Raw genomic sequence first — 24278 nt, forward strand, 5'->3', positions numbered from 1 at the left:
TCAGATACTTAATTTATCACACAGAAAACATTGTATATCAAATATTAAATAATCTTTTTGTGCGAGCAAGGTTTGTGAATAAATTTGCAAACTATTTCAATGAGTGTGAAATAACATTTTTGTTGTTTTCACAGTGACTCTGCATATGTGAGGGATAAAAGCAAAAAAACAAGGGAAAAAAGTGTTGACACATTCGTTGAGTGACACTAAATTGTAACTTCTCCAGGGAAAACGTATTAATTGTTTTAAATATCAAACGTTTATAGCGACTGAGCTAAATTTTAATACAAAATACGTTGGCGTAGATTCTAACAGCTCATTTATGTTCCGTTTGTATACGAACGCGCCGTAAGGGGCGGAGCTTTGGTTTGAACGTGCAGCGGGGAAACTGGGCAGCAATGGAGTTACCATTGTGTTTGTGTTAGCTTGAAAGGCTCTTGTCTAAATTATCTCACTTTATGTGTGTACAATGAAAATTTTCATGTACAATTGGTGATGCTTCAGTTTATAACGAAGGATTATGCAGTAACTTGATATCTGTGTTTGGTAAGTATGACAACTCACGATAAGGCTACGGCTAACATTGGTTATCTACATGTAGCTGCTTAACGAGGCTTAACGAGGGTAGCGGAATAGTAAGGCCCACTGACATTAGCCAGTGCTAACTGTTTTAGCCTACAACTATTATGTAACGCTTATTATGATCAGGGAGTGAATATCACGATGTGTATTTCACTGTTTTTAACAATGTCGTACGCTGTTTCCAAAACAGGGTGATCGTTGTGCCGGTAAGATGCCTATTCGAGCATATTGCACTATTTGCTCGGATTTCTTCGATCACTCCAGAGATGTTGCTGCCATTCACTGCGGACACACTTTCCATTATGAATGGTAACTATGCACAAACTCATATCTGAACAAAACAACTTTTTTCAGTTCATGGCATCTTTTAACTTATTTTCTTTCCCCTCTTTTTCTTCTAGTCTTCTTCAGTGGTTTCAGACAGCCCCTACAAAAACCTGCCCACAGTGTAGGAAACAGGTACAGTAACGTTACATTGTCAAACTACCAGCACAGACCGTGGCAAGTTGAATTACAAAGGAAAGATCAATGACATTTTCATGTTTGTGTGTAGGTCAGCACCAGGCACATTATCAGCAAGCTCTTCTTTGACATTGGTGGAGAGGAGGAGAGCACGGCTGACCCGGAAAGCTTACAGGTGCCAATCCTACAGCAATATAAAACTCTTCATGCCTTCTGGCATCTAAAACAGAACCTACACGTGGTCTTTCCTATTGCGACTGTTTGGATTTGATTTAGGGCGTTATCTTTTTTCTGATTGTATTTCTTCTCTTTTTTGCAGAATGAGGTTGATAGAGTGAAGGCAATTCTGAGCTCTAAAGGTGAGAAATTAAATTCTGAGTACAGCTGTTACAAGGTTATGCTAGATTGTAAGGAAGCAGGCAGCACTAGATTGATCATCTGTCTGGTCAATTTGTAGAGCGAGACTTGCGGGACAAACAGAAGATGGTGGAGAGTTTAAAGGACTCCATGGACAAGCAGAGGCGAGACCTAGACAGTTTGCGGAAGGAGATTAAAGAAAAGGATATGCTTTGTTCTGCCCTCAAAGTATGAGCTCTCTGTTCTTCAGTGTTTAAAATCCGCAATATCCACACTGATTCACCGTCACTGCAACTAATATTATGTTCTAACGTCTCACAGACACAGATGTCATACTTGGAGACGCAACAAAATGAAGTTCAGGCTGCCAAGGAAGAAGTCCGGAGATTGAGGACCAAGTTGAAAACATTTGAAAGGTATCTGCAGCCCATTGTTATTATATTCAAGTTCCTGTGATTGTGGAGGAAAAGATAAAGATTGTTTAAGATGATCTTTGACAAGTGCGCAAACTTATACCAATGCATTTGGACAACTGCAAACCTGAATCTTATACTACAGCTCTAATGATATGAAATATGTGCATATGGTCCTGTGATTGTCTTCATTGTAGAAGAGCATCATATTCACTCTGCGCATTGTTTTCTCCTCAGCTTGGATGTGTTGTTACAGGGCCAGAGAGCAGAGGTTGAGTCCATGATCACAGATATGGGTATCAGCCAGGCAGCAGTGGAGCAGCTCTCTATCTACTGCATCTCTCTGAAAAAGTAAGTGTGATTTTATTTATTTATTTATTTATTTATTTAGAGTGGATGGCGTTTGTTGCTTATTCTGTTTTTTTGTTTGTTTGTTTGTTTGTTTGTTTGTTTGGGGGGGGGGGGTGTATATGTGTGAACACTGATGATGTCACTCAGGCTTGAAGTTTTCCCAACTTCAGTTAGTAAAACTCGAAACTACAAATCAGGTTAAAAAAATCTCAGCGTAGTTATGGACGCTGATCTGAATTTTAATAGTCATATAGAGACTATTACTAAATCGGCCGAGTACCATCTTAAAAATATTGCAAAAATTGTGGCAAAGAAAGATTTTGAAAAGCTTATTTGTGCATTTCTTTTCAGTAGACTAAAGTTTTACTGGTTGCTGCCAGAGTCCTGACCAGCACCAGGAAAATGGATCATATTACAGCAGTTTTGAAATCATTGCATGGCTTCCTGTGTGTAAAAGAAGGCTTCTAGACCTCTTAGGTCCTCAGGAACAGGCTTACTTTAATATTCCTAGGGCTAGAACCAAACAAGGTGAGGTAGCATTTAGTGTTGTGGAATAAACTCCCCTCACACCTCCAGTGTGCAGAATCCATTAGTTACTTCAAATCGGGATTAAAAACGGTTTTGTGTAGCTTTTACATGAAATATACATTTGATTGTAATTATTGTATTTTTCTTTTTGTTCGAAGGTTAAATTAGGCAGGTTAAATTATACTTAATAAGTTGTTTCAGGTTTACCCTTGGTGTTGACCCTTGCTGTCGAGGGCTTATTAGTTAATACTGAAATAGTTTTGCAGAGAGGAAGGGTTGAATATTTCTCTTAAAGTCTCTTGTGTTGCATCAGAAAATGTCTGTTAGGTGTTGTTTCTATAAGTCATTAAATTCAAGGGTTCTCTCACATTTTTGCTGCCTGTACTTTGAATAATTACTCAGTGTGTTCTATAAAGATGTGAAATATGGAGCTGTTTGTGGTGTTAGTTTAATCAGATTGTATGCTTGTCTATATTTGTGACCCAGATGAAGATCATACCACTTGTATGAATAATCAGAAATTCTGGAAATTCCAAAGGGTTTTCTAGCACTTTTTTTCCCTTTCTCCTGTAAATTTGAGCTTTTGTGAAATATGTTTCAGATGCATATGTGAAATATGTTCCAGAATCTTTTTATAAGTTGACCTAGAAGGACTACATTTGTGTGTTTGAAAGTACTTCTTTTGGAGCGGTTTGTTCAGGTATTTAGTTCTAATGACCACAGCATCTGCTCAGTATTTACTACTGATCTCCTTTCTTCCTTTCTCAGAGAGTACGATAACCTCAAAGGAACTTTGAAGGCTTCAAATGATATGTGTGAGAAGCTGAAGAGAGAAGTGCTGTCCTCAAACAACAAGGTAATTTGACATAAGCAGATCGCCTCACCAATAAGAAATGGGTCTTCAGTGCAGAATCTTTGGGTTCAAGTGCTCTTTGGTGTTTGTTATTTCAGTTACAAAAAGCTACAATAGAGGTGAATCAGACCAAAGAGGACATGAAGTCTCTGCAGAGCGATCTGGCCTGTGCTGACAAAGAAATCTCTGTAAGGCAGATCAAACAAATATGTGTTTATTTGTGTTTATATGTCGGATGTGCATGGTTGTGATTTCTGTGTGCAACCTGTCCACAGAGCCTGAAGAAGAAAGTGGAGTTTCTTCAGAAATCTCTGAGCACACCAACGAGGACAAACGAAGCCGTCAGTCGGCTCATCTTTGAAAGGTGCGTCTCCAGCTGTGGGACTTCAGTCTCCTCATGCTTTTGACAGGATGCTTAAGAATGCATTTGCTTTATGCGCTCACGCACTTGTTGCTGCCTTCCCGTCAGCCCTGCCCCACTGGAGCTGAAGCAGCCTCGCCTCCACCATCCAGCAGATAGCGAGGACATTGACCTCAACATGACCTACGACATCACTACGCCAGACGACGGGGCCAAGAGACCAATGCGGGTTCCCCTGAAGAAAATGCGTCTCGATCCACCCGTGTAAGAGTCGTGTCGCTCAGTGTGGAAATGTTTTCTTTTGTTTTTAGAGTAGTTTGAAATCCATCTGCTCTTTCCTCTTAAAATTGTGTTTTTGTGACAAAGTATAAACTGGAAGTGTTGATTTTTCAGAACGTCTGTATCCAAACACAGTGAGAAAACGTCAGCTTTAAGCAAGGTAGCCTTCTTCTAATAAATGCATCATTAAATAACTGATCTATATATAATTTGTTTTTATTTTTCAGTGAATTTATTTATTTTATTGTTTTATGTTTATTTATTTTTTGTTTCTCAGAATCGCGATGAAGATCTGGACCCTTTTTTAAGGAACTCCCTCCTCTTCAGGAAGAAAACCTTTGGCAGCATGTTGGAGCCTCAGAGGAAGCCTGGAGCTGTAAGCACAGCCGACTCTCTCAAACTGTTTCCATGTCCCATTTTGTCATCATCAGTGTTTTGTTGAAGGGGGAAAAATGTTTTTGTGTTTCAGGTCAGAACTGGTTATGACGGATTAGGAGGGCGAACTAAATTCATCCAGCCTGTATCCTTTTTGTCATTAGTGATTCTGCATATGTTACTTGTCTTCTAGCGTTTGAGGTTCACTGAAGAATGTTTGATGTGTGTGTTTGTATATATGTAAGAGCCAGGGAGCACTGTCTGGCTTCAGATGGATGTTATTTATAACCACGAGATAAATGTAGGTCGCATCGATCCTTAACCAAGCGCTCCACCTCCAGTCTCCTTTGTCACAGATTCGTCCACTGGTGAAAGCTAAAAGGAAAAAGGTAACACGGCCCCCATCCAAGACCGCCACTTGCCTGACCCTGGACGACTTCCTCGAGTAAATTTTGGTGTCAGAGGTCAAGACACTGACTTGTGTAAAGAAGCATGTTGGCGCTGCTCTAAAACAGAGAACCTGGCTGTGGGTTTTTTAAATTTGTTTGTTTTTGCCACTCAACACCAAAAAAGCATTTGCGAATGAACTTTTATCTAAAAGAAATGACAAATGCTGACATTTGGGTGAACAGCAAACCCTGCTGTACATTTATTTTTTGTGCTGATATGAATTTGTTTGTGTAGGCAGTGTCTTAGGTTTTGAAGCCTCGTAGTTCTGTGGGAGTGTGTATTTGTTTGTGAGAGAGAAACAGCTACTTGAGAAATTCGACTGTGAGGGTTGCGATGATTATGAAATTCTGGGTCAGTGTCTAATGCCATACTTTTTTTTTGTTGTTGTTATTTATTCCCCGTTTGCTTTTTCAGTGTGGCAAACAAAAATCTTTATCATTTAAAAAAAAAAGTCTTTGAAATGCTTTGCTATTTTTCACTGTTTTCCCTGACTAACCTACATGTGGAGTTACTGTAGGTATTTTTTCTTTTAGATTTAATTGTCGTGCTGGATGTAAACCAACTCAAATAATAAACAATATTTTTTATTAAGATTCTTTTGCAATCGACAATTTCCTCTCGACTTTTAATCACAAACATGTCAATGACCTGGACTGCCCTGCAGAGGGCAGTACAAACAAAATTTTCTCACATAAGGGTATGAACCTGTCAGCCGGCCTGCGTTGTGAGTGATACTGCCTGCATGTGAGGAATGCTGAATCCATTTATACTGAAGAAGCCAGAACAACAGGAAAAGGCTCAAGAAAAACATCGGTCAAAACCTGAGTTGTGCATCATGGTCAAGTAACAAAAAAAACAATACGCTGCAAATAATATACTTGCAAAAAAATAATAAAATAACATAAAATTGGGGCTTTTTGCTCATTCTGCCCCGTTTTCAATGTCAAATGAATTTTAATGTTTGCAGAAATGCAGAACTGGTTAAGATGGAGGACCTTTCATGGAACAACATCGAACGCAGCCAAAAGAGGTGAAGCTTGCTTGTGAAGTTCCCATGCATTAACATAAATGTAGCCTGTCTACAGCTTTGGCATGCAGCCCTTACAAACTGACCTTTATACAAGTTTGCTTGATATTTGGACAAACAATTTGGGGAAAATGCCAACCATTGTTTTCCACCGTGGAAAACTGAAAAGTAACAAGTACAAGATAATGCATCCTGTTCACAATCACTTGCATCCTTTGTGCACTCATGAACTCAGTTTCCAGAATAAAAGCAATCCATTCTCTGCCAAAATAATTGCAGTGATAAGACTAATTAAATGCTGTGTTTCCTTAGTGACTGGATATTGATTTAGCTGTGAGTGGTTATAGTTTTGTGGTTCGTTGTATCTAGCCTGGGGGGTCGTCATGACAGGACGTGGTGGGGCATTTTAAAAGTTACATCCTTCCAGTGCAAGCAGAAGAAAAGGTCACAACATCCCATATAAATAACATTCGTGTAAACGTAAAACACATAGCCCATGCAGCCTGTGAACAGCGATGTTTCATTGAGGTTTGACATAAGCATACATCTTACTGCTAAGCAAAGGTCTCCATTTAAGCTTAACATTGTTTTTAATTGTCTTCCATTTTCATGTCAACACATCTATATGTAGATCATTCTGAAGTCCGTTCAAAGTGGCTCTGCATCCTTTCCATACCCCTGCTAAGCTGTCAAACTCATGATGATGTAGAGTGAGCCTTTCAGGTTTCTTTTGCGCTTTCACTTTCTTGATTATCTAAATAAGTGTGAAAAGAAACATAATCCACAAATGTTTTTGCTGGTATTTCAATCCAAAATAAAAAGGGGGGATTCAAAAAAGAAACACACACAATCCAGCCAAAAAGCTTAATTAAATGCTATTTTTTCCCACTCTTTGCAAACCATTTCTTTGTTGCCTTCAGTTGTCATTTTGATTCCCGTCACTGTGACCTGTCAGGCTCGACCTTGGACTCTCCGTTCTGTTTGTCGTTCGACTTCAGGGACAGGTGCGTGGTCACGGTAGCCGCCTGAACCACGGCTTTAAAGCTGCGCTTTCTCTTTTGGACGTTCTGCTCCGGGTGGAAGATGATGACGTAGACTTTGGGGATATAGAGCATGCCCAAGGATACGGTGGCGCTCAGGCTCATGGACACGGTCAGAGTGGTGGTTTGGATGAACATCTGCAACAGAGACGTAAGAGTTCAGAAACATCCTTCCACACACACTTGTTTTTAACAGTGTGTTAAAAACAAGAAAATTATAGATTTTTTTGTTTTGTTTTGGTGCTTTTAGCCTTTATTTGACGGTTTGCAGGAAAGAGCGCCTCCTCAACCAGTAAGTTAAAGTAGTGCCCATAATGATTCATTAATTATGGAAAAAGTATTGGGAAAATCTCACATACTGAAATAAATAAAGGTATATTAGTTAGCACAGAATCGCAAGTCTGTGCATTGCTGGCTAACCAAACTTGCTAGCTGTAGCCGATACTACTTCACCTTCTCGTTCAAATACGATCAATTCTGGCACCAAAAAGCCCAACATGGTGTGGTCAAAACACAGAGTCCAGAAATCCATAGGTGAGCTTGCCATGGCTATATCCATCTGTTATATACAGTCTATGGTAATATATTTCCAGTACCGCAATATAATTTCTTTTAATAACCCAAAAAGTATTGTTGGGCACAATAATTTATACATAAACGCAAAACAACAAGATGTCTTATTGCATCTACTCGCATTTTCCAGTAGGTGAGCAAGAACTCTTTAAAATTTTATTTAATTTATTATATTTTGCCGTTCTGACCCACAAGAGGAAGCAAGGGGTCAAAGTTGAATGCCCAATGGAGGTGGTGTGTCCCAATTTCATGCATACTGGATGCAGCAGCAAGGATAGTTTAGAAGGCAGGGTACATGTAATCTCCGCTGTCACAATGCAGTCCTTTTCATCTCAAAGCAGGGAAGGCAGTGTTTTCCCCCTGATGAATGATTTATGATCTAGTATATGAAGTCAGGAAAAGAGCCTCTATTTATGGGCTTTGACCACATCTAGCTGCTCTTTCTCCTTTTTTCCTTTTTTCTTTTTTTGCATGCATCCGACAATAATCACAGTGAGCGACTTGTTCTGAGATCTGCCTTCAATAAATTATAAAAAAAAAAACCCTAATTATTCAAGAAAACTAAACAGGTCATAAATAAATAAAACCACATGTATCATAAATAAGAAATGTTTTGTGCCATAAATAGGTCGTAAGTTGCATAATATCCTCAGCAGCAACACATCCTGGCTCATGTCCATATAGTACAGCTCCTTTTATCATCTTTCACATGTTTTTGTCCCTGTAGTGACGTCTCCCTTTATGAAAGGAGCTGTTTACTGTTTAGGAGTGAAGTGGACTGTAGTTATGTGGCCCGAGCAGAAGGACTAGCTGAGAATCACTGTATGGTCCTTTCATAGGTAATTACAGTCATCACAGGTAGATCACCTCCTCCAACACGTGATGGGAGCATAACAGCCGCTACTTTCATGAGCCAGACAAAAGTTAAGGTCTATATTTAGCTCTTTTTCTAAGTGATGATTAATTGAATGGGATGGCTGAATTGGTCTAGGAGGGCTTCTTATCATCCCTCGGCACATCTGACCTCCTTTCCTTTTCTTAATTCACTTCATTTCCATTTGGAAGAGGTGAAAAGACTTTGAAAGCACCTCAGGCAGTAATTGTTTCAGCCTGACTGGTTCATAATACAGCTCTCTATTAGCCAAAGCACATCTCTATTTTTCAAATATCCCCCCAACTGTCTTGTACTTTGTGACGGCAGCAAATAGCCCACAAGCTAAATGAAACCCTCAGTACAGTGGGAGCAGGATGTCCTGCGAGTACAGCAGGAAGCAAATACGATATGACAGGCAACAAACTCAAATTTCACTTTCAGCATCTGAGGGATTCATTTACTTTCTTACAGTTAGTGTGTTACTGTGCATTACGTAACTCGATTCAGCATACTGTTTATTTTAACTGTAAGTGGAGCTCAGGGACTGCTTATGTAATGTAACGAGATTTAATTATGTTCTTGAAAAAGATCAAATTTGACTATGCAGAAGAATTTATTGACCTATCATTTAGTGGGTCAAATTATTTCTTTTAATCTCTTTTTGTCCCAACCCAACACAAAGAGCAGCCAGAAATAATTCAGCTATTCATTTGTCCTTTTAAAAAGTGACATTTTTACTAAACAGATTTATTTTTGAGCTGAAGCTATTATATCAGTCTCTGAAAATCATCATCTGAAAATTTCCTGCCATTCTATGTCTCATATAAAGGTTTTGTTTTTGTTTTTTCTTGCCTCCAAAAACTGTTGGCCTACTCCAAAGAGGTTGTTAAAATTCCCTGAAAACACAATCATCGGAACTGTAATCACTGTGTGTGTGTGTGTGTGTGTGTGTGTGTGTGTGTGTGTGTGTGTGTGTGTGTGTGTGTGTGTGTGTGTGTGTGTGTGTGTGTGTGTGTGTGTGTGTGTGTAACTATATTTAGGCTTACTTATAATTTTTCATCACTTGATTTTTGTGCTTACCTGTGAATCCATCATTTGCTTATTGATTGAACTACTGCGAAAACAACTTGAATTTTCAACCAATTGAACACAGCAAGAGAAAATTCTCACCAAATCATTTGGATTTGTATCATCAAATTAAAAAACCACAAGTTAATACTCCATTATAATTCATAACTTTACTTTAAGTAGATGTACAAAGTGATAGCAGCAACATAAATAAAATTTCACATCTAAAAATACTTGCTGGCCCCAGAAATTATGATATTACCTGTGATGCAGTTATGTGCTAGTAGGTTGTTGTACTCAATTTCAGGAAAACCTAATTGCGTCATGTTCATTATTTTTACTTTTCATATTTCAAAATCAATAAATAATGAAATAAAGGCAGACAAATAAAAGCACTGATGTTATAGGTACAATATTTTATCTAAATATCGTGGAGTTTTTAATCTCTTTTTTTATTCTCTAATAAATCACCAGATCATTTTCTCACCTAATTGATTTATATTGTTGGACCAAAATCCATATAAATTTGCAAGGATCTAAAAGGGAAAAAACAGGAAATTTTTCACCTTACATGCTTTACATAAAGTAAGCAGGTAACAATTCATTAACCAGTGATGTTAATTGAATACTCAGGTAATCAAAACTTCACTCTCAGGATATAAAACTTGTTGGCCTGTGGTGGATGTTTTAAGGCTGCAGTTAACCCTCCTGTAAAATTCACTTGTATTTCACTTATCAGTATTCTTCACGTCATTGTCATTTGGAAGTAAAATGCCCCCCCTCAAAGTTTATTTTCTCTCTGTGCCGGCCTGCTTTCCATTGCCAGACTTTCCCTGACGTTTGGTGGTGTATGCGCTCCACATTCACATTAGCCTTTCCTGTTTGTATGAACGTTTTCAGAATTTTGGAAACCCTGCACTGCCCTTGTTACATTTCCTACCTTCTCTGTAGACTGCGCTGTGCCAAAGAAGATGGGAACAAAGGCCAGCCAGATGATGCAGGTGGTGTACATGGTGAAGCCGATTGGTTTGGCCTCATTGAAGGTCTCAGGAACTCCTCTGCTTTTAATGGCATACACTGTGCAGGTGATCATCAGTACAATACTGTAGCTCAGACACAGTATGAGGGAAAGGTCGGACATGTCGCACTTGAGAATTCCACGGGCAAACTCTGGGTTTGGAGGCTTCTGCTCTTCATAGTCAATGATGGTGTGTGGGGGCATCACACCAAACCAGATGAACACCGCAAGTAACTGTAGAGGAAAGGAGCTTTAGACTGCTGCATGAGCTTTGACTTGTCTATGGCGGAGAAGCATTGATAAGCTTACCTGCACTGAGATGAGTATAAAAGTAATGATGAGCTGAGAGGTGGGGCTGATAAACTTAGGAGGTGTGACCGACTTCTTGCCCTGTTCAAAGATGCGGTAGATCCGGTTGGTCTTCGTCAGCATGGCGGCGTAGCTGATGCACATCCCGAGCCCCAAAAACAGGCGGCGGAAGGCGCATATTGCCACACTGGGCTCTGCAATCATGAAGAAGGTGATGAGGTAGATGAGGAAGATTCCTGTAAGCAACACATAGCTGAGCTCTCTCCCAGAAGCCCGGACAATGGGTGTGTCATTGAAGCGGATGAAGGTGACAATGACTCCGGTGGTTGCTAAGATGCCCAGGATGGCCAAGAAGACGGGGATGATGGCCCAGGGAGAGCTCCACTCCAGCTTGATGATTGGTGTAGGGCGGCATCCCGTGCGGTTCTCCAAGGGCCTCATGTCGAATGGGCACATGTCACAGGTGAATTCATCCAGCAGATACTGGTAGCCATCACAGAGCTCGCAGTGCCAGCAGCAGGGAACACCCTTGACCATCTTTTTCCTCTCGCCAGACTCGCAGGGAAAACTGCACACCGACTCTGGAATTTTACGGTCACCGCCCGACCACTGCATCTCCTCCGGCTGAAATGGACGCACAAACACAGTGTGTTACTACATTACAGCTGGCTGGGACTTAACAAAAGGCTAATAACTGTGAAACAAAACTCCTCAAGAAATGCTTCTTCCACGACCACTTAAAGCCTATTAAAGCCAGGTAAACTGGCATAAAAAGAATAAAATTGTTAACTTATTACCTTTCACAAATAAAAATTCCCTCACATGTCACCATATTTTTAGTTTTGGTCTACAAAGAAAATCAAATGCTACGCTATGCTAGGTAGGGAATCTTGGAAAAGATGCCTTTTTTCTGTCTGAAGCTATCTATTCTGTAGGTAGCTTTCAGCCATCTGGCAAAAAGCTTGTAGTAAAAGGAATCTTACAATGAAAGGATAGTTTGCAATTTTGAAAATTATACTTTCTTGCCACTTTCATATCTGTTGAATGCAAGGTTTAGCATAGAAACTGGAAAAGGCAAGTATCTATATCATCTAAAAAGAACAAAGTGTCGGGTTGTACTTTAGCAGAAACGTACAGCTTTTGCACTGAATAATTTCATGGTCATGGGAACTGGATGCTTGGCACCTTCAGTAATCAGCACTCAGAGAAGTCCAGATGAACAGAATTAACTTTCTGCAATTTTCTCTAGTTTTGCTTTGGACACAGCAATTCAATTTCAGTTCAGTTTCATTTATATAGTGTCAAATCACAACAATAGTTGCCTCAAGCTGCTTTATATTCTAAGGTGAAGACCGTACAATAATAGAGCAAAAACGCCAACATTTAGATGCCCCCCAATGAGCAAGCATTTGGCAACAGTGGGAAGGAAAAACTTCCTTTCAGCACGAAGAAACCTCCAGCAGAACCAGAATCACAGAGGGGCAGCCATCTGCCAAAGCCACTTGGGGGTGAGGGGAGGAAAACAGGACAACAAGACATATTGTTAAACTAGAGTTTAGTTTCCAGTTTTTATGCAAAACTAAGTTAATATCTCATCTTCTCATGTAGCTCTCAGGAAGAAATGAACTTCTGAATATCACTCTGTACCACAACTGTAGTAAAAATAGACATTTACATTGAGGCGAAGATGGTTTGTCCACTGGCCGATATTCTTGTAGCCAGGATTGCTGACATTGGACATCTGGTACTGGAAGATGTCATATCGACCCGGAGCATCTCCATTCTCATTGAACATCACTCCAGTTCCTGCGCTACCTGTTAGATGGAGACAGTCTAAATGACCTATGCGCTATCAAAAGAAAGCAAAAAGTCAGAAGGCATTCAAACTGCCAGAGAAAAACACCCCCATCTTTAGCGGCAGAGAGAACACCCACACACTGTTGAATGCAGCTTATTGCTTACTTCAGTCTTGTGCAATCATGTGAAAGCTGAGTGCAGGATGCTCTTTAGTGAAGGCTCTCCTCCACGAGTACAGTCTTTCAGTGCACTCTCCTCTGTTGCCCTAACGTGATTGAATGTTCCTCTCGGGTCCCTGCAGGCGCTCAATCAGAAAATCTTCCATACAAGCCAAGGTCATCCAGCAAGAGGAGCGCAATAAATAGGATGCTTTCACAGGACACTTTTTTTTTCCTTTTTCCAAACTGCAATATTTTTTATGAAAGATGAGGATGAAAAGCGGGTTCGTTGTGTATAGAGAAGAGCGAGGACGCAGCCCAAGGGAGGGGACGTGCTTTGAAGAAATGCGCCGTGTTCTGCAGCTAGGCACATTAGCAGAAACATCTCAAAGCTTCAGTTTTCAACACGACCTCCCTTCCGCTGCGTTCCCTTTTAAATTTGCTTCTTTTTTAAAACCTCTCCAGTGGCAGAGAGCGGTAGTTAGAAAAGCATGACTTTTGCTAACAAAAAGATCTCCTTGCAGCATTTCTCTCCCCAGCAGCAACGAAATGAAACTCTTTTATCTAAATAGCTAGACATATCATAAGGTAGGTGCGGAAAAACAGACTGAAAGTTGGAAGCTCACCATTGAAGTTTACAGAGCGAATGTACTGGAGGAGCATGCGTCCATCTACGGGGTCCATCTTTTCGCACACGCCCATGGAGCCAGCACAGAGGTCCAGGTGCATGCTGTGCAAGGCGTGGGCCATGGCGTACACAGCATCAATCACAAACTGCACCTTGCCCTCCTGTTCGTACTGAGAGTCTCGGCTGATTCTTTCTTCACCTGCCGGACAACAAAAATGACCAATACATAAGTCAGATAAGGTGACACTTTTTATTTTCGGTGCTGCTGCTCCCTGCTTACCTGTACATTTTCTTCTACCAGGATCGTATTTTATCCCAGGGCGAGTTAGTTTGCACTTGAAGTCATCCTCCCAGAATTCTGCAAACCAGATGTTTCTCCTGTTGTTCTCCAGCGACCTCGAAGTGAAGTACTGGTCGAACCCTGAATCGTTTTCGCATTTAATTTTAAAACAGTTAAAATAACAGGACTTGACATGTTGGAGCAGAGATAATGGTAAAAAAAAAAATCCTTTGAAATATGGCTCTAAGTCACTTTTCAGGATTTATACAGGCTGGAAATATCAGATCGGGATATATCAGACTTATCCATCGTTAATTTCCTTTATTTGGTGCATTGATATTAGACTCATCTATCAATGTCACAGGGTTCTGTGGGTACGCTTATTGGATCCAGCTGTTCAGAGTTAGATTTAAGGCTCATTTAATACATTTTCCTACCGTCAATGGAGGCTCTTTTAGGCAGGATGGTGACAGCACCCTCAGCCACCTCCTCCTGGTCTTCAATCGCAGAGTTTTTGGATCCCCAACTATCCGATCCAACAAATAGGAAGTGGCCTGTCAGGTTGGCCTTTTTGGCAGCCTGCAACACCCGTCTAAAAGATACAGTTATATATCATGATGAAATTTCTTCTTTCATTCTTTGCTCAGAGTGGTTAGAACAGGAGACTACATAGTTAAATGTAAAACAGCATCCTTGTGAGTATCTTGCAGACTTCATGTATCTAACACACCACGCAGAAGAGCATGACTCACTTGATGTCATCTTCATTGGCAAAGATGATAACCCCGCGAGCATTGGAGGTCTCCATCAGTCTCTTGATGATTTTATCAAACTCCCCTGGTCTGGGCTCTCGTGGTATCTTTATGGACTGTGCAATACACAGTCCTCCTGTGTCACAGACAAAAAAAATCACCCTTTTTGTGTTTGCAGTGTTAGCATGCCAACATTAGCTCAGTTGCAAAGGTAGCTAGGTTTTCCCACGACTCTGGAAGTTTTGTCCTTAGCTGGGTGTTGTTGTTTTTTTTGTCTGCTAATTATGCAGATTAATGAGCTTAGACCTATGTGTCAAAATAGCAATAATATCATAACATGAAAATCCTTATTGTAAGCACAATATTATGTGATCAAATCCTAGTAAATTCCAGAATGGGAAGAACACATTCAAACCGTTCTGCTGTACTGAGCCCAGCACCCACCACACAGTATCAGCTCTTTGTTTTGGGCTAGAGTTGGGTGGACCAATCCAAATATCAATATTAATGCTATTATTGGTATCAGATCAATACCAGCACCAGTAGATTGACAGCTTGTTTTTGTTCTCCAAGTTCAGTATGTATCTCACCGAATTGTGTTAAATACTGAAAAAGGTCTCCAAAAAACCCAGTTTCAAAATACATGAAACCTGAAAGGTATGTTATGTTGTATTAACTAATTATTTCAAAAAGCAATGGTCATTAACATGTGTTCTGAATTTGCATATAAATTATGATTAATCTCATAAATAATAATGCACTGCTTTCCCCTAAGCTCCCTTGGGTCGATAATCAGATTTTTTTTTTATACCTGCACTTCTGTGTCACACACACTTTAGAACTTATTGTCCCATCCTGGTTAAATTCTGTTATATCACTGCAACCACAGGCAGAATGATGTGTAGAGGGAGACAGAGGCCCTCACCTCCAGTGTTGCCTTCCTCTGTGCATCATTGTAAACATAACTGCATGTTGCTGAGATGCAAAATGATTCATTTTTGAATATTGAAAGATGGATTACCTGTTATTGCATGGCATTTCCTCTCTTTTACATTGCAAAGGTGAATTTCAAACAAAGGATGCATAAGACATTCAATTATTATTAATTATTATTTCACCGCCCAATAGAATGAAATGGTTGTAACCAGCCTGCACTCTGGCAGCTCTGTTACCTTGTGGTTTAATCTTGTTCTTCAGGGCAGCCATATCTCTAAATGCACGAGATGGTCTGTCTCCAGTTAAAATTATTATAAATGACTGAATTTTATCTAGATTCACCATTCAGATACAATGTATAAAATATTATGGCAAACCATCCAGAAGTCGAGATAGAGATATTTCCATCTGGATAAAGTAATGGACAGTAGACAAAGCTGTTAGAGTCTGTATACTGTCAATCACTGATGTATGTGAATTTGATCATATTAAATGTGATCACTAATACATTAGGACTAACAGGTCATCCCATCGTATAGATTTAAAAGCACAAATGATTTTATTAAAGCATTGCTCTTTCCTGTCTTTTAATGAGGGGGAATAACACAAATGAGTAATCCCTTATTGTCGTGACGGCAGATTCACGTCAGTGCAGTCAGACACACAACCTGCTTCTCTGGAGATCTGGAGGAAGGCATCCACTCCGCTCTCTCCGTAGTTGCCCTCAGATGCCAGCGTGGACACATAGTTCCAGCCCATGTTCTTGACTATGTCCACCATGGCCTGAGCCTGGTAGGAGTCAGGAGGCACCACACGGGAGAAGAACTCGTAGCGGCTGTTGTCGCTCAGCTCTGGGGCAGTCGACGCATAGCTGATCTGGGGGATCTGAGACACAGGGATGGGTCATTTGTGGTGAAAGTGTCGGGTCAAATGGAAAACATGAGCAGTGCTGATTATTAGGCCAATATGTGAATCCAAAGGTAAAAGGGATGACAAGAGGCAGTGAACCATGTCAGGAGCATGATGCACCACTTACTCACAGGCAAGCCCTTAAATGGATGCCTCCCACAGTAGTACTGGCAAGTCACAGTGCATTAAAATCCCAAAATTGGACTATCATAGAGGGTTCATCTCTTGAAAAGCCCAGAGCTGGTTTGCGCTAAGGATACAGCCAACGTCACAGTAGAGTACAGATGGTGGGAACCAGAGCAGTAAAGGGGGGAAAAAGGATGGGAAGCTTAATTTGTTGGTGTGCTACATCTTTAATGACACAGTTTATGTCGACAGTCTCAACCCTGAACCTGCTAATGCCAGTCCACCCAAACGTGGCTTAACATCCAGCCCTCTCTGGAGAGCACCGAGAGATAAAGGTATTCACAAGGGGCAGCAACAGGGAGAAGGAGAGAGGACCGAGAGAACCATTTCACAGATTATCTGCAAGGATTAGTGTGGTTTTAGTCAAATTACGTTAAGCACAGAGGGAGAGACAGAGATCAGGAGCCTAGAGAAAGGTTAGCATTTCTCAGCTGTAAGCCATACAATACATTTAATTCTAGTGGCCACATGCAGCTTGCATTTGCTGCTCTGCGTTAACCCCGTCAGTCTCAGATGTACTGATCAGCCTCTGTGGTCCAGACCACATCCTGAAATCAGGTTGGTGAACTTTCCTGTCCTCTCCTACCTCCTTGTAAGAGTGACTGGCATGTGACATCATCAGTGTCCAGAGGAGTCTGTATCATTGTCTGAAAAGTCACTCAGATGTTTGCATGCCAAATTATAATGCGCAAGACAAACACATAATCCTCTCCCGGATTAATCCCACAGAAGCATCTGCACCAATTCACTTGTTAAAATCAATAAGCCTTATCACTAACATAAGCGTCCTCTTATAGTCCAGTCTTGCTGAAATCTGCTTACAGTCACAAAACAAGTGAAGCTGAGAAAAAATTATCACTGTAATTTGAACAAACTAGACTGAATCATCAAGACACTGAGCTCGGGTATAGAATAAAGAGGCTGACAAACATGGATATAATTATGACCCTCTGGAATGAGTCAGTATAGAACATTTGCCTACAGGTGCATCTTAATGGGTTTGTGAAAGCTATATTAATGGGTTAGTTATTTTATACAACCTTGAATTATTAAGGGTTTAGACCTAAAATATTAACTGTCAATGAACATGTTACATTAATGAGTTAAATCAAATTCAAATTTCAAATTCAAATTTTTATTTGTCACATACACAGTCATACACAGTACGATATGCAGTGAAATGCTTACACAACTGCTCGTGACCTAAGGAAAAAAGAAAAGGCTATGAATAAGATAGGAAATAAAAATTAAAAAGGGTAAATTTAACTAGGAAGGAATAAAATAAAATATATATATGAATTTGTTGAAAATAAAATAACTGTACAACACAAATTAGAATGAAGGGTAAATTTAGCTGGGAAGGAATAAGATAAAATATATATGAATTAAAGTTTAAAATAAAATAACTGTACAGCAAAATACACAATACACAGTATAGAATTATATAAGAATGTATGAAGAAATATAAATATATATACAATAACAGCAGCATTTTACAAGTATTAAATGGAAATGGAGAAATATAATGTCCAGTGTTGTGCAAACCACATTGTAGGTGTCTTGTGCAGTGCAAATATGCTTAAAGTGATTAAGTGTAAACAAAGTCCAGACTGTCCAGTGTGTGTGTGTAAGAACCATATATGTGGGTCCGTTCTATGTGGTGGTGTGATGATTGAGAGACCGTATCGCCTGCGGAAGAAGCTCCTCCTCAGTCTCTCTGTGTTGGTCTTCAGGGAGCGGAATCGCTTTCCTGACCTCAACAGAGAGAACAGTCCGTTGTTGGGATGGCTGAGGTCCTTCACGATCTTCCTGGCCTTGGTCCAGCACCGCCTGCTGTAGATTGAGTGCAGGTCAGGGAGCTCGGAGCGGATGGTGCGCTCAGCTGATCGCACAACCCTCTGTAGAGCTCGTCTGTCCTGCATGGTGCTGTTCCCGAACCAGGTTAAGATGTTTCCGTCAGGATGCTCTCTATGGTGCACGTGTAGAAGTTCCTGAGCACCTTGGAGGGCAGTCGGAAGTCTCTCAAGCGTCTGAGGTGGTAGAGACGCTGTCGGGCCTTTTTCACTATGGTGTTGATGTGACAGGACCATGACAGGTCCTGCGTGATGTGAACTCCGAGGTATTTGAAGCTGTCCACTCTCCACTGGGCACTCGTTGATGACGGGGTCTGGTAGTTCCTCTCCTGCTTAGTACTGAAGTCCACTATCAACTCCTTTGTTTTACTGACGTTTAGAAGGAGGTTGTTCCTCTGGCACCAGGTCTCCAGATTCCTAACCTCCTTCAAGTAGGCCGTCTCGTTGTTATCAGAGATAAGGCCCACCACGACGGTGTCGTCAGCAAACTTGATGATGGTGGTGGAGCTGGTAGTGGCCACACAGTCATATGTGTACAAAGAGTACAGCAGGGGGCTCAGAACACACCCCTGGGGGGCTCCAGTGCTGAGAGTGGTGGAGGCTGAGACATGTCCGCCCATCCTTACTGCCTGTGGTCTGCCAGTTAGGAAGTTGGAGATCCACTGACACATAGATGAGCTGAGTCCCAGGTGCTCCAGTTTGGTGGTGAGTGTGGAGGGGATTATGGTATTAAATGCAGAGCTGTAGTCGATGAAGAGCATTTTAACATAATTCCCCCTTCTAGTGTCCAGGTGAGTGAGTGATGTGTGGAGGAGATGAGAGATGGCATCGTCTGTGGAACGATTTGGACGGTAAGCGAACTGTAGTGGGTCCAGTGTGTCTGGTAGTGAAGAAATGATGAAGTCTCTGACCAGGCGTTCAAAGCACTTCATCACTACTGAGGTGAGGGCTACAGGGCGATAGTCATTGAGAGAAGCAGGGTGGGGTTTCTTCGGGACAGGAACAATGATGGACTCCTTGAAGCATGTGGGGATCACCGACTGAGATAAAGAGATGTTGAATATCTCAGTGAACACAGGTGCTAGCTGGTATGCGCAGTCCCTGAGGATACGACCTGGGATGCCGTCTGGTCCTGCTGCTTTCCTGGTGTTCACTCTCTTGAAGGCTCTCCTCACGTCATGCTCAGAGATGACGAGCACGTTTCCGGTGTTGGCAGTATCTTCCTGTCTGCAGCCGTTAGCGCCGCTAGCGCTAGCATCGTTGTAGTCCTTAGCTGCAGCCTCGAAGCGAGCATAGAAAGTGTTCAGCTCGTCTGCCAGAGTCCCGTCCGCGTTCGTCAAACCGGTTGTTGGTGCTTTATAGTCCGTTATTGTCCTTAATCCCCGCCACAGGCTCCTAGAGTCACTCTGTTGGAGTTGTGACTCTAGTTTCCTCCCGTAGCGCTGCTTCGCCTCTTTCACCGCCTTCCGCACGTCATAAGACGCGGCTTTGTACGGGTCCATGTCCCCCGTCGCGAGTCCCGTGTTGTAGGCAGCGGTGCGGGATCTCAGAGCGTCGCGGATGGTTTTATCCACCCACGGCTTCTGGTTGGGAAACGTTGTGATGGTCTTTGTCTCCACGGTATCATCCGCTAGTTTCCCGATGAATCCCACCACCGCTTCCGTAATTGCTTCAGAGGTATTTGCAAAATTTATAAAAACTTCATTAAAGAAAACGCGATGAATGCAAGCTGTATGTATCATTTAAAAATAGTCTCATATAAGATACCTTACACAATTTATAATTTATGCTCACCTATTGCAAAAAGAAAAAAAAACTAAAATAAAGATGCATTTGGTGCAGGTTACAACAAAAAGTGTATTGGTTATGAGCAGATGTTGAATATGTAAAGAACGTCAGACTAGAAGCATTTGCGGTCTGGAAAGCAGCACATATGGACGGTAGGAGGAAACGCACTATTTAGCTAAATCTACTTCACACTGGTCACAAATTGCTGCTATCCTAGAACCACTGTCATCCTGTTACCCTGACACTCTATTTTGAGCCCAGGGTCCTGAGCTGCTGAGAGGGGCTTAGTGGAGTTGGTGAATTCTGTAGTTAATATCTGCCCTCTATCCAAGTTGTGGAGCAACTTGGATAGAGGGCAGATACTAACTGCAGAATTTACCAAAACAGAAACAACCAAACACATCAGCCTGGTTGTTACAATTTTTATGTATTACTGGCTTGCTTCAAATGTTAGATTTGCACAGACTCAGTGTTCCATCATTGCTATAAACAATGTGTAATCGCTGTAATCAGTGTTTAAAGGTCAATCACCTGTCAAAGAAAAAAAATTACCTGGATTAGCCTGCAGATTCCAACAATTACAATGGATTCACGACCCTGTAAAAGTGTCGTTCTGACAGGCAGCAATACACAGGTTCATTCAGGTCACATAGCTGTTTCAGTTACACTGCTTTATAATATCATCAAGAGGTGGGATGTTTATCTCTGTAGAGCAGCAGTAAGTTCTTTAGGTAAAAACATAAAGTGTCTCAATAATATTTTGGTATCAAACGTCCTCATCTATCATTTGTCCAACCCTTTCCTTAACTGCTAATCCAATTCAGGGGTTCTGGAAGTACTGGGGTGGCTACACCAAAGGCAGGGTGCAGGCTGGGCAGACAAACATCCACACTCATATTAACACTTACGGCCAATCAACCTAACATCCAATCAATTAACCTCACATTCATGTCTTTCTCTTTGAGTACCTGGAGCTCAGAGTACCCAGAGTATAAATTCCATCAGAATGTAATGATGACCAAGGTCCACATTATATTCTAAGGAGGGATTTAATCAATCTCAGATTTTAATAAAGAAGACCTAAATCTGCAGTGATCTAATCACAAATACTGTAACTCTACTAAGGCAGGAAATGAAGGTGCAGCTATATAAATTAACTTCACAAGTGCGAGCTCTCGCACATAGTACGTCTGTTTATTGGCCGCAGCTGGTCACTGATATCACTGCAAGCTGCTCAAACCTAAAATTAGGAATGTATTCCATATAGTTGCTCATTTTCTGGCACAGTGTCCTCGGACTTGATGTCTGTAAATCATTTTTTTAACATAGTGCTTCTGGTCCTTTTGTTGCTTCTGACTGGTTAAAATGTGGCGGTGCTGTTTGTGATCCTCAGTCACTTTCTGAGTGAAGATTTTAGATGCTTTAATACTTTCAAAGAGTCAAACTTTCACCTTTATTTTGCAAGTATCACAAAAGGAGAAACACTAAAACGGTAAATTTAAAAAAAAAAATGCCTTAAGATTCCAGTAGTTAATATTAAGCAAGACTGAAAGAAATGTTAGCTGATCACAGTTTGGTTAAACTTGTTTTCTTAAGACTAATTGTCATTGTCTCTCCTGACTTGAGAGTCCAAACCCAGTGAATGGGAACTACCGTGCTTCCTCTTTGTGAACAGATTCAGGAGAGATTGTGAGGGGATCATTTTATCAGCTTACATTCTCAAAACATTCCCTGTCCCAAATATTTTGCCCTTTCACTGATTAACAAAGCTAGGATGGTTAAAGGAATCTCACCGCAAACAGTCTGAGTACATTGGCCACCATGATGGACACCGAACTTCCAGACGCACCAATCACCCCGACCACCCTCTCCGGTTTTGGGATGATCGGAGGCTCTCCGTTTGAGCAGCGCACATCCGAGTTGTCCTTCTGGATGAGGGCCTGGACAAAGGTGAGCGACTGTTCCAGGGCATACGTGTCTCTGGAGCAGGTGTCGAGGATCCGAGCCCCAAGTGTGATGTTAGGCAGCAGCTCGGGATCGCTGTTGATCTGGTCCAAGGCATAGAGCATGGCCTCCAGTCGATGGATCCCCTTCTCTCTCTTGATCTCTCCGCAGGGTACCCCAGCCGGACCCCGAGAATGCACAGGGAAGAGGCCACCCAGGGTGATGTCGCCTTCGATTTTGATGGACTGAGGCTGGGTGCCCTGCTGGGCACGTGAGGCTGGACTGAAACCCACCAGTAGAACCCAAAGCAACCGAAGCCATGGTTTGTATCCATATGACGTACCAAACCAGGAGCACTGATGGGATGAGAGGACCTCTGATATCATGATGATGACCAGCAGAGGTACTGACAGCACTGGGCCACTCCCTCTACCTTTGACACCTGAGGGAGTTAAGAAAAGGGGTGTTAACATCTGGTTATTATTGAAGTTAGAGCATGTATAAGCTTCATACACTTTATCCTCTCCTGTTTACTTTATTAACTATTCTATTTATGGATCCACCACGTCCATGAAGCAGTCTGGGTTGAATATTTAAATAGAGCATCCGACTTGAAACGCATAAAAATGTCAAATTCTGTGTCCCGTGCATCATTTTATAAATATTTCTCTTTAATTCCTCATGGCAATTATGATATGTTTAAGGACGATAACTGCAGCGCTGCAGAGTCAATGCTAACAGTGATTCCCTTATTAGGTAACAAAGTGTAACGATGCAGAAAAAGCACCTACAGTCTAACATCGTTTCCTGTGCTTTGAATCAGAGCTGGGAAAACGTAGGAGAAAGAACAAAATATAAGCGATAGATGGAGGTGCACTTAAAAAAAAACCTGTGGCTGAAGAGCAGATTTTAGCCAAGATGCAGGATGACACAGAGTGGAAGCTTTTATCATGAAGAGCAAAGAGGCGATGATGGAAAACACTATAAATTTTGCAGAACAAAACATTGACTAAATCCTGACCGCATTTCATGCTTCAAAAGCCGGAGCAGGTTAATTATATCTGCATCAGGATCACTGCCAAAATCCACAATGATCAGTTGAGCCCGTTCCATTTAAAAAAATCACAATTATAATTTCACAAGGCTCTAAATAATAATTACAGGATAACTTCATTTTCTTAGAATGATAAAAACTCATATTTAAAATACCTCTGCTATACCGTGATTATAAAATAAAAAAATATATATATATACATGCAATCAATACAAGAATGATTTGAATTTCCACAAGCTGCATTAATCACATTTTTTTAACTCCTTCATAGAGAAGAAGGAAGAAGATAAGTCTTACCTGCCCATTCTTCATGGACCAGCCTTGATTTTGTCCATCACACAAACTCTTCCACGCAGGCCTCCATCCAGGGTCCAAAATGTGATTATTATATCTGGAAGCAAGGCTCTCCTCTCCTGACTGATCGTAAATCCTCTGTCATCTCAGTCAGTCTGTGTGCACTCTCAAAAATAACCAAAGACACTCTAAAAACAATGGTCCAACAAAAAAAATTGTTGTGGTTTAGTAAAACAAAATGAAAACACTGAGTTCTGGAGCTTTTTTTTTGGAGGGGGGGGTATAATATCATGTGAGAATCAGAGAAAAGTGCAACATTACAGCAGTGAGATTCTACAAATCACCGCCAAATCCCTTAAAAGCCCTCTCACACACACTCCCTCTCTCTCGTTCTTTTTCCCTTTGAGCGCGCCTCTGTCTGGGCACCCCCTCCCTCCCTCTCTCTCTCTCTCTCTCATGAACCCTCTCCTTGCTCGTTCTCTCTGCACTCTAATGGCCACAGATTGGGATTATCATGCAGGCGTCTGTGAAGAAAGCACTAGGTGGACTAGCCCTTTTTTTCATACAGCTGAACCAAATTCAGAACCCTCCCCCCTGCAACACACACACCAGGATGATGGACCTCCGTCACTTTGAGAGATTAGATGAGCAGCGATTTGATTCGTACTCTCCCTATACGCGAGCACACACACATGCACGCACACACACGCACTTGCCTTCACACACCTGTCAACACTGGCACAATGGTGGAGAATATGAGAGCGCAAAATAGGTTTCTG

At 41.3% G+C, this 24278-nt stretch overlaps 2 protein-coding genes across 5 annotated transcripts; one reads left to right on the plus strand and one right to left on the minus strand.

Moving 5' to 3' along the window:
* The first annotated feature begins 356 nt into the window (after positions 1 to 356).
* LOC116314873 (TRAF-interacting protein) lies at positions 357 to 5604 on the plus strand. The gene is made up of 16 exons (XM_031733008.2): positions 357 to 546; positions 773 to 891; positions 984 to 1041; positions 1136 to 1219; positions 1364 to 1403; positions 1502 to 1629; positions 1723 to 1817; positions 2052 to 2165; positions 3462 to 3549; positions 3645 to 3734; positions 3822 to 3910; positions 4016 to 4171; positions 4301 to 4346; positions 4464 to 4562; positions 4656 to 4706; positions 4903 to 5604. The coding sequence occupies exons 2-16, from the start codon at positions 794 to 796 to the stop codon at positions 5008 to 5010; spliced, it is 1344 nt and encodes a 447-aa protein (XP_031588868.1). The 5' UTR covers positions 357 to 546; positions 773 to 793; the 3' UTR covers positions 5011 to 5604.
* Positions 5580 to 23608, minus strand: grm6b (glutamate receptor, metabotropic 6b). 4 transcript variants are annotated; one of them, XM_039612169.1, is made up of 11 exons: positions 23503 to 23608; positions 22001 to 22593; positions 16140 to 16356; positions 14536 to 14671; positions 14221 to 14375; positions 13784 to 13924; positions 13502 to 13702; positions 12596 to 12735; positions 10921 to 11544; positions 10534 to 10845; positions 5580 to 7216 (listed from the first exon to the last, which is right to left on the minus strand). In XM_039612169.1, exons 2-11 carry the CDS (start codon positions 22535 to 22537, stop codon positions 6977 to 6979), a joined length of 2703 nt encoding a protein of 900 aa, XP_039468103.1. In that variant the 5' UTR covers positions 22538 to 22593; positions 23503 to 23608; the 3' UTR covers positions 5580 to 6976. The 4 variants fall into 4 exon arrangements, 3 of the variants coding, with proteins under 3 accessions (XP_039468103.1, XP_039468102.1, XP_039468104.1); XM_039612168.1 differs by lacking the exon at positions 23503 to 23608 and having other exon boundaries at positions 22001 to 22806; XM_039612170.1 differs by lacking the exons at positions 22001 to 22593; positions 23503 to 23608 and adding an exon at positions 20760 to 20827.
* Between the last annotated feature and the right edge of the window lie 670 nt (positions 23609 to 24278).

Source organism: Oreochromis aureus, linkage group 5, assembly GCF_013358895.1.
Source record: "Oreochromis aureus strain Israel breed Guangdong linkage group 5, ZZ_aureus, whole genome shotgun sequence".
In the NCBI taxonomy this organism is placed as follows: Eukaryota; Metazoa; Chordata; class Actinopteri; order Cichliformes; family Cichlidae; genus Oreochromis; species Oreochromis aureus.